Source organism: Chaetura pelagica, unplaced genomic scaffold, assembly GCF_000747805.2.
Source record: "Chaetura pelagica isolate M959 unplaced genomic scaffold, ChaPel_1.0 scaffold314, whole genome shotgun sequence".
NCBI classification, from domain to species: domain Eukaryota; kingdom Metazoa; phylum Chordata; class Aves; order Apodiformes; family Apodidae; genus Chaetura; species Chaetura pelagica.
The window spans coordinates 3294481-3305335 of record NW_009953218.1 but is presented as its reverse complement, the minus strand read 5'-3'; the positions used below and the strand labels follow the sequence as shown (position 1 = coordinate 3305335).

The following is a 10855-nucleotide window of genomic DNA, read 5'->3' as shown; positions in this document are numbered from 1 at the left end:
GGTGCCTTGTGAGGCCGCGGGCCCCGGGCGGCCCTGGAGCCCCGGGTGGCCCTGGAGCCCCGGGTGCCGGACAGTCCGTCGGTCTTAGGAACTTGCCAACCTTTTTTTTTTTAATGTAAATTGTGCCTTTGGGTTTCCTAGATCATGTTGCCTTGGGAAATGAGGAGTGGAACCCGTGGGAAGCGGATGAGAAAAATGAACACGCTGCTTCTCAGCAGAGATACGAAGCTTATCTTAAGATGATGAAACGTGCGAGGTCTCATCTAGAGCAAACTAGCCTGAGAGTGCAGATTTGGGGTAAAGCAGCAATTGGTAAGCGGCTGTAATCAATGTCTGTTAATCACTTAAGCATTCTAAAACAGCACTTTGCCTTTTTTAAATGACTGAAATTTATGTAGATGGTTAAATAATACGGACATATGTACATGGAGATTATTAAGGAAGTGGTAGCTGTTACTGAGAATTTTGTTAGTGCCAGTATTAGACTAGTTAGATGCCAGTTGATTTGTGTAGTTCTTTTCATGGCTGTTTTTTAGTATCTGTCAAAGGAAATGGTTCAAATGGCACAGAGGCACTGCTGCTATTTTAATCCAGTCCTGTTTACAGTGCAGCATGAGGACAGACCTCTTACTTGGTTGTAAAAGAATAATTTTTTTTGTTATGCTTACGCTTTATGAAATAAAGCATTGCACAGTGAGAAATACGCATTTTCTGTACTCAAAATTTCTTCTGTTGCAGAAGGCACCAGGTTTCTACCTAAACTGGGGTCCTCTGAAGCTCTTTAACTACTGCTGAAGGCATAGCTTTGTTCTTATTTTAGCTTTTTTTAAAATGTGGGATTTCCAACTTCAGTTGAACTGTCATGTAGAACTGTAGAATGTATTGGTATATTACAGAGTGATGTGTTCTATCACAGAAATCTGATGTCATATGGAATTTGCAAACAATGTCTATATTGTGTAGGAAGCTCTGAATTTTTTCCCCCCAAGTGGTTACGCTCTTTCATTTCCCAGAAACACTTTTTCCTTATTTGCTGGAAGTTTAGAATAGGCAAGATCTGTGCATTCAGATTCTCTCTCATTTTCACTTATGTAGGTCTTTATCTTTGGCAACATATCTTTGAAGGGCACCTTCAGCCAGTTGATGTGACTGCTCAGTGGAGAGGAGGAAGCCAAAAAGCAGGAAAAACGTATTTCAGGTATTAGCTGCAAGATGTTGACTTCAGCTGTGTTAACTTTAACAAATTATGCATTGGAAAATTAACGTGATACGGTGAAATCAGGTACATTGTTTCATCTATCTCGGAGTTCCAGTTACTTCAATACCAGTTGCAAATACTTCAGTTTTGCTATGTTCTGATAACTGAGGACTGTGCACACAATTTCTCATTCAAAATTGCCACAAGGGACGGGTATGTTTATTCATAGAGACACATACTTGATAAAACCAGCAAATTCTAGCCCAAATATGTATATATATATGCATATGTATATATATATATAAATGAGATCAATTTCATATGCTGTTTTATGAAGATTTGTCTGTTTTAAAGACATATGAACTTAAAAATGCTGAGAGGGAAGGCAGCCAAGAGACCTTGACAGGGGGAAATGCAACTCTGAGAAAAGTCTTAAGAACTAGGTTTGGGGGCTGGAAGAAGGTCGGGTTTGTGAGGTGAGAGGATGCCTCTTATTATTTGGTTTCGCTTGTGTTCAGGGGAAAAGGATTTTACTCATTTATTCATAAGCAGGATTCCATCAAAACCATAACTGGTGTCTCTTTATAACACAAAACAACCTGTGAGACCAAACATCTGCCTGACTACTTGATTTGCAGATCAAAATTTTATATGTGAAGGAAGATGACACTCGAAGCATTGTTTCCTTTAAAAAATGGATTTGGAACTGTGTGCATGTTTTAAAACTGTTGTCAAATCTTTTATATTATTTAGTAAAAACAGAACTTTCCTCTGGGATCCTATTAAAGAATTTAAGAACCATTTTTAAGGCTTTCTGTAAAGATACAGTGAAAGCTGATGGATTTTTAATCTATTTGGCCAGTTTTCCAGTCTGCAGTAATAGCTTTCCTACAACATTTAATCACATGTGCCAGAACCCATCTGTTTAAAAAGTTTTCTTTAAAAGTGAAAGTTCAGGCTTAAAAGCATAAGTTCCCTTAAAAGAACTTAAGTTCTGAAAAATGTGTTGCTTCAGAAATGTTTTTTCTTTGCACAATAAGACAGGGAGTTCCAGTTGAAACTTGCAGATGTTTGAAGTAAGTATATGATTGTGAATTGAAAGCGTTTTTTTTAAGCAATCACAGAAGTTCTTGTATAAAATTTTTTATCAATGGTACAGACCATAGAATCTTTTCAGTAATGCATATATTACATTGATAAGTGATGAGAATTGTTTTTCTAGAAAGACACATAGGTTTGATTTAAACATAGGAATCATTAAAGAGTCTGTCGTACATCTAAGGAAACAGACAAGATGACATACTCTTTAAAAAACAAAAGGTGTGTTCCTTGTCTGCAAAAATAACCTGATCCTACAAGATTAGGGATTTAACTATGAATAATGCTACTGCATCTTGGTAGTCTCCTTCACAGAGCAATAAAGCTTTCTATTCATGGATTTGGAGAACGGATATAAGACTTGCTTTGAATAAGGAGCAATGCCTGTAGTGTAATCTTGGTGAGAAGAGACTTTTTTCTTTCCAGAATTAAAATCGCAGAAGCTGTAGAAATCAATGGCACTCTACCAGATAGTCTTCCAGTGTGAACATGAAGATTTTTTACAAGCCCTTGCTATTCCTGTTTATAATATGAAAAAAATTTGCTGCACTTAATGAGTCTGTTGCTTGACTGACCTTGGTTATTTTCTCTCTGGTGTGCCTGTTTCAGATGGATAATAACCTCACATGGTTCCTTAGGGTATGGATGTCTCAAATAAAGTCTTCTATACTAGCATTTAAATATGTTCTTGTTACGTTCAGAGGAACCAAGGATAGTAGGATCTTTATTTTAGCCAACATGGATGCTAGATCCTGTGAAAATACAGAGTTTTAAGTTTGGCACCAACGTAAGAGAGGTTAAAATGTGACTAGTAGGAACTTGTGCAAGGTATAGAAAATATGCAAATAAGACTTACTTTAATGAGAAGTGTTTGGAAATGAAATACCGGAAGTTCTACTTTTTAGTCAAATTCAAAATATAATTTTATTTGGGTTTTTTTTTGAGGAAAGTTAGTACGTGGTCTTGGCTGCTTGCTGGTTTTAAGACTTTCTAGAATTGTTCTTTATTGCCTGGCTGAGGTAAATTACCTCAATTTGATTACTAGATGAGGCCAGAGGGAAGTAGCTGAGGTGACATATTTGGAGACTATGTGCTCCTGTGCAGTGTTTTGTGGTAAGTGATAAGTATTGTTAAAACATAGTGCTCTCATTAATGTTTTTAAAGAATACCAAATCTAAAGACACAAAAATTCCAAAATACCGTTTGAACACAGTTGCACAAATAAGCCCATTTTGTGTACTTATGATGGAGAATACACATATTTAATACAGATTTTGATGCTTCAAGTTTTTACCAAGTAAGTTGCCTAAAGAATACAAAAAATATCAACTTTTACTTGAAATACAGGGACATTTATTTAAAGACATGAGTGAAGAAGGAGTTGCATAGCTGTGGATTTTAGTGACATATTGGCACATTTGTGCAAGAGAGCAGGGTTTAGTACTTTCCTTGGCCTGAAGCAATATACATCCTTGTCTCCTATCATCTAGATTGATGTTGTAGAGTAGGGAGTGCCAAACTTCTCATCTCTTATTGTTAAGTAAGAGCATTCCTGAGTTTATGTTCCACTGAGGGTCACACCCTCTCAGTTTCCACATTCAGTGCTGCCTTTCCCCCATCCCTCTTAGCCCTGGTTGTTCAGCAGTTCTTCAGTTGCTTTCTTTTGTTCTCCTTACGGAAATTGCAACCATCTTGATTCATGTCAGAAGGAAAGCCTTTTGGTCAGCAGAGTTAACCAGCAAAGATTTCTTTACCTGCCAGAGGATTCCACCAAGTATAGCTTGTGGCAATTTAGTTTCTTTAACAGCCTTTGGTGAAGCTTTTGAAAATCCAAATGCACTATGTTTGCTGGATCCCTGTTATCTGTATCCTTCTTGACGCACTCGTAGATCTCCATCAGATTTGTGAGACAGTTACTTATTTCCAGCAGTGTTTATCCACCTATCATACCTTTTGATAAGATTCAGCAATCTTACTATTTGTAATAGACTTCTAGAGAGGGAAGCCCTACTTTTCTGCTCCAGAGCCCTCTCGAGTTGTTTTTGTAGATGGGAGTGACACTGACAGTCTTTTTGTGTGGGTTCTAAAACTGAAAAAATAAGGACTTGATAGTAAGCAAGTAATTTATTGAGTACAAAAATGTGATCTCCACATACCATCCTGATGAGGCATTGGTCTAGCCTGCATGTGAGTAGTGAAAATCTCTTAGTGCTAATGTCTTAATTTTGCACCTTCTGTAATCTCCCTTACATTTCCCAATCCTTGTTGTATTCAGACAGGGAGCTAACAGAACCACCTCAGCATTGTGGTTATTATTATTATTCAACGATGAGATTTCCATTGTGCTTCTTTCCCAACTGTAGCAGGTCATTGCTTGCCCATCAGTACATCCTGTTATTCCTGTAAGGTTGATAGACTCACAAGACTGTGTCCATAGAGAAAGCCCTTTCCCCCTCTTATTACAAGATGATCATTGGATCAACTACATAACCTATTCACTATAGTAGGCATGCTGATGTTCAAGGTGTTCTCTCTCATGAATCCCAGTGATCTTCTTGTCTGTTAAACTTTGGATTCAAGTCTTGACCTGACATTCAGACTTTAATAAACTTTTAATAAAGTTTTCATTCCAAATAATTTGTCTCAAGAATCTTGGCTTCAAAATATGCCACTGAGCCAGCAGCATGTCAGCTTAACTCAGGTTTGAAGTGTGCTTGCCTAAAGTCAATCAGATGTTCTCACTGGAGTAGTTTTTATAGATTTTGCTCTGAATTTTTCTTCATGAGGTACACTTGAACTGAAACTAGCTGTCAATCTCAGAGAAAAGTAGTATGCCAGACCAGCCAATTGTCTCTCATAATGATACCCAGCTTTGTATATACTCTCAGAGATTTTTGGGAGAGCCTCTCTCTTGTTATCATACTGTATTAATCGGTTGTTACTGGAATTAATAAAAGGTTTGACCTTTAGTGAATATCAAAATAGCCTCTACCCACATTTTGATGTTTGAGTATGATCTATTGACAAAGTAACTTAATTTCATTTAAGTCTAAATCTCCTTCTTTTTCCTGAATAAGGATGAAGGTAACTTTATTTATGTGTTATAGCTGTAGATATTAACAACAGAAATTATTTTGCAGTATATTGCATTGACTTTATTGAACAAAGGAAAACATCTCAAGCACAGACTGTGTGCTAAGGATGTCTAGAGAATTAAACTCAATAATTTGTCTTAAGGGTGTTTACTGTTTGTATTTTGGTTTTCAAAGCTTCATCACTGGTCCATCTGTAGTTCCTGGATACTTCTCCGTTGAAGCTGAACATGTTGTGCTGGTTCTGAATGGAAGAGAAAAAGCAAAGATCACTTACGCCGCTCAGTGGTTGCATTACGCACAGACCTTAATTCAGACTCACAAAATACAGCATGTAGCTGTCGTGCTGCTTGGAAATGAGCAGTGCAACAATGAATGGATTCAGCCATACCTGAAAAGACATGGAGGATTTGTAAATCTACTCTTTGTTACATATGACTATGCGTTGGTGAATGAAGAAGATATTTTCCAGTGGCCTTTAGGAGTAGCTACGTAAGTGCTATAAACACAAATTACAAATGAAATTTGATTGTTATGCATGAGGTATGAGAAATACCTCAACGTTACTGCTGATAACCAAAACAATTATAGTAAATAAGTTGTAGAACATGATCCTGTTAATGATTAAGCGTTGGAATCTTTGGAAATTGCATTTAGCAATAAAAACAATAACAGAAGAAAAGAGTGCTAGTATTTAGGGAGCTTTAAAATATGAGCCTGTGTCTGGTGGGTTTTTCTTGTTTCAGTAGATTTGCTCTTGGGATTTATTGTAACTCCTCATGTAATATATGCTAGTGACACAGGAGTTCATAATATTTATGTAATCAGGTTTCAGCTACTGCTTGTTTAGGAAAGAAAAGGGATGGTACTAGTGATACTTTTTTTTTTTCTGAAACTTTTTTTTTTAACCCCTATTGGGGCTTTCAAAGGCAACAAATTCTATGCTTTACATTTTCAATTAATATGCTACACTATCACAATAATGTAGTCTGGCTTAACTGCTTACTCACAAAAACATTTTTTTTGTACTTGCTGCTCAAACTCTTTACGTGAAGTAGAAAAAAGTTTGATTCAGTTAGGTGTATCTTTTTCCAGCTTTCTCCTTATTAACAGAGTGAATGGTGTCTTAGCTACTTAGCATTTAACTTAAGATAAAAAGAATACAGAATTATTTTCGTATCTTGTTTTGAATGTTCATTCACTATCTTGTGTTGAGCTAGTTGGCAAACTGTGGAGTTTTTATATGTAGCTTGAACTCACAGTGTCATTGAAATACACTAAATTGGAATTCTTGACAGTGTCAGAGAATTACTGGCATTGGAAGTTCCTAAGCAACAAGAGTTTGAGTTTCGGGATGCCAGGATTAAGGCAGATAACAGAAAGCAACAACATTTACAAACTAGGGTGCAAAACTCAGTGGAGAAAGATAGGTCAGAATGGGATTTTGCAAGCCTTGCACACCAACAGTTGTAAAAATTGTGGTTAAAGATATACACATCTGCCAAAGTGAAGAGGGAAAGTAAAGTTGTAGAATCCTGCAAAATTATTTGGCATGAAGAAAAAACGGTTTTCTGAAAGTGAATTAATACTAATTACGTAGAAGACCTAGGAAAAGACTTGCATCAAAATTTGGCAAGTTGAAGAAAGTGCTACCATCAGAGAACCACTAATAGCAATGAAGAAATAATTGGGAAATAGAAACTACTGTTGAAACCAGTAAAGAATTTGGATCAGGGTACAGTTCTTGTGAAAAAGGAATCAGCAGGGAAGTAGAACAGTGATCCATCAAAAATAATAACATTAGAAGAAATATCTGTCATAATTTGAGAATGCAAAGGAGCAGAAACTGTAACATTGATCTGTTCCAGAAAAAATATTAACTTTATGTAATGAAAAAACTTACTGAGCCAGCCCTTCAGCTGAAGCAGTGTTTCACCAGCTGCCATGCTGAGCAAAATAAGTGATGTCAAATGATGAGAAATTAGTCAAAACGAGAAAAAGGCCTGATGTGATGAAAAGACATCTAAAAGAGTGGCATACGGTTTACACTGGCTATGGTTTACCTTGGGCTGGTGTTGTTGAGTCCAAAAAGACAAGTTAAATAGCTTGCACGACAAGCTATTTAGTAGCCAAAAGATAAAACTAGTGAGGTCAACTGAAATAAAAGTGAGATTTTTTTCTTTGAGAGGTTATCAGTGGTATTCTAGGTGGTAAGCATACCCAGAGATCAAGGTAGCTGAGACTTAAACTCCATTGTTACTTGGCCATTTCAGTCAAACCAGTGCTGGCATCAAGAACAGCTGCTTTTGAAAAAGCATGTTTCTCAAAGACATTTTATAACATGCACACATAGTATCTCTGATGTCAATAGACAACTTATGTATTCTGGAATGTCTCTGAAGAATGTAGTGGGAACAAAGTGAATAAAGACCAACTTCTAGGACAGGACTTGTGCTGGTTTGCTTGTAGGTCTGTCTGTGATTGGCAATGCAGGGATGGTTTCAGTCTTAGAATCTGCTGCAGTAAAGATGAAGTGGTGCAAAATGTTTTTTCTTCAACATGAAACATATTATTATCTAATGTATACTTGTTTTTTACAGCTACAGAAATTTTCCAGTTGTAGAACCCAGCTGGTCAATGCTATATGATCCAAGATCATATCTGTGTAATTTCTTAGGTACGGTTTATAAGAACTCTTCTAGGGAAACGCTAATGGAAATTCTGAAGCAGGATGGGCTTGATAAACTTTGCTGGATTGCAGCCAGAGAACAGTAAGACTTTGATTTACTTTGTAAAAATACTCAGACTTTTTTGTCTAGTTCATTATTAATAGACTTTTCCTGAATATTAAAAACAGTACAAGTAAAAGTATCCAGTCTTCAATAAAAGAGAGAACATTGCCAAGATTTTTTATGTACATCTTCATAATGTCATGGCATTTCTGTTGCTATGTTTTACATAAAGTAGATTTTTAAATATACAGAAAAATCTCTTCCGTATACTGCATATAAAGACCATCTTTTTTATCTAGTATACATTTTATTATGGTGGGAGAAGAAGTGTGTTTTTTGCACTCTGTGTATTAATGTCATACTAGGAGAAAAGAAAATAATCTGTATTTTGTTGTGTTTTGTTGTGTTTGTATTTTGTTATGTGTCTCCATATAGGAGAGTGGTTTTAATCTGTTAATCTCTTTATTTCAAGTAGATAGAACAGATGTTTTGACTAACAGGAATTGGGTTCTGATTGTATTTCTTTATTTTGCCAAGCAACACCTATAAAATGTTTGATAACAAGTATAACAACAGTGCTTAGAAGACCTCAGCTATCCTGATGGAGAATCTCAGGAGATGGGTTTTGTCTGTGACGTAAACTCTTATCTCAGAGATGTTCTGAGGTACTCCAGGCAGAGGGATTCAGGATAACATACTGCTTTATGTCTTAAATTCTGAAGAAGAAACCTCGACTGATATAAAGTATTTGAAGCCAAAAATAAAAAGTCCATCGGGTGTCTCCCTGTATTTCTATTGCTGAGCTCTGCTGTGAAGTAAATTGACATGTGTCATCCAAGTCATACAGGAGATTTAAAATGGCATTTCAGTTCACCTCTTAACACTTCTAAGGACTAAGAATTTCCTAAAAGGACCATATCTAAAAACTGTTAAAATCTATTTTTAACAGTGACATTTCAATAATAGAATAGTTAAGACTAAAAGGCTATTGATTGTGATAGCAATACAAATGTTTTACATTGACAGAATTTTTGATTTTATAAATACTTGAAATTAAAGCATATTTCTGTTTTTTAAATTGCAGTGCCTGTGGAAAAGATGTTAATTTTCAACCCCTCTACTTTCCTAGGTGGCAACCTCAAGAAACAAATGAAAGTTTCAGGAACTACCAAGACGCCTTGCTGCAGAGTGATTTGACCTTGTGCCCAGTGGGAATAAATACAGAATGCTATAGAATTTATGAAGCTTGTTCATATGGATCTCTGCCGGTTATAGAAGATGTAATGACACTGGGTGATTGTGGAAATTCATCCATGTACCACAGTGCTCCATTACAATTATTAAAAACCATGGGGGCTCCATTTATCTTTATTAAAAACTGGAAAGAGCTCCCTGCAGTTCTGGAGAGAGAAAAAAAAATGAGCTTACAGGAAAAGATTCAAAGGAGAAAAAAGCTTCTAGAATGGTATCGAAACTTCAAAGCATGGATGAGACAGAAATTCATTAATACTTTGGAAAATTCATTTTTGTCCAGTGATAAAGGATAAATCATCCCTTTTTAAAATCTAGAATAGATTGAAAGCTAAATTTCCATTAACCTTCTGAGGAAGCTTTTATACAAAAGAGATCTCACAGGGCAGATACATTCCTTTTGAAGTCAAGAGAACTGCGCTAGCTTGGCCAAGAGCTATGTTCAGCCCTCCATCCATAATGATTTTCAGACACGTTATTGACTTAACAGGATGGTAATCTGTAAGGATTACAACTATTTTATTACTGTTTTTAAAATTTCTATGTTGGTGTGTGACCTGGCAGCATTTTTTTAGCAGAATCTCTTTCAGCACGTGAACTTGTTGAAGTCCAACATGAGTGTAGCAGTTGTGCTTGAAGAAAAGAGAAGAATGGAAGCTGAATGGTACAGAGTAATTTATTATGTAAATTAAAGTGTGATCATAGCACAATTGCCAGGCTTAGTACAATCATTAAGATATATTCTGGTAAGTGCTTGTTTTGAAAATGTAAACTGTTTACTTGATTGACATTTCATCTCCAAGAATGTGGCCATAAAGCTAATAAAACACTGTGAAATAAAAATGCATATTTCAAGGTAAAAATAGATGACTCATTCTTATAAATATTTCATAGCAATATGTTTCCCCTTGAATTTCAGATATCAAAATTAATTTTTCATTTTCAGTTAATCTTGGGACATGAAGTTCTGCTGCAGGAGCATCCATTACCTGCACTTACAGCTGCACATTCTGAACACCAGCCCTTAAAAATGAATTTGCTTGTAGCTTATCTGATTTCTCCAGATCTGCTGAAACTTGTCAACTCCAAAAGATGGCAGAGGTAGCATATTGCGTGTTTATGATACTGTAAGTACAACAAACAGTTTCAAAGATTTTTGTTAAATGCTGCCAAAGGGATCTATTAATGTTCTTGTACAAGAGAAATGAGTGTGTGGTGTTATTTTCAGTGTGTTTGGCTAAGAGGTGATGCTGCATACACAATTTGGCATACTGAAGGTGGTGTATTAAGCCAGTTTGCTGTCTTGAATACCAGCATGCTGTGTAGTTTCATTCTCATGCAGGAATTCAAATGCCAGTACAGCTGTACTGCTTGGTAATAGTCATTTATGTAATGAGACTATCTGCTTCTGAAATACATGTCATACAAGAGCATTTAGTAGTTTCTTTCAGTTTTCTTGTATCCCTTTTGTGTAAAAAACAACA

At 36.1% G+C, this 10855-nt stretch overlaps 1 protein-coding gene across 1 annotated transcript in view; it reads left to right on the top strand.

The window, feature by feature from the left end:
• TMEM5 (transmembrane protein 5) overlaps nucleotides 1-10228 on the top strand; it is a 10807-nt gene extending 579 nt beyond the window's left edge. The window contains exons 2-6 of the mRNA XM_009997776.1: nucleotides 133-312; nucleotides 1096-1198; nucleotides 5566-5880; nucleotides 7989-8159; nucleotides 9250-10228. Coding sequence (XP_009996078.1) covers nucleotides 133-312; nucleotides 1096-1198; nucleotides 5566-5880; nucleotides 7989-8159; nucleotides 9250-9667 — 1187 coding nt within the window. The 3' untranslated portion in view covers nucleotides 9668-10228. The remainder of the gene's footprint in view (nucleotides 1-132; nucleotides 313-1095; nucleotides 1199-5565; nucleotides 5881-7988; nucleotides 8160-9249) is intronic.
• The last annotated feature ends 627 nt before the right edge of the window (nucleotides 10229-10855 follow it).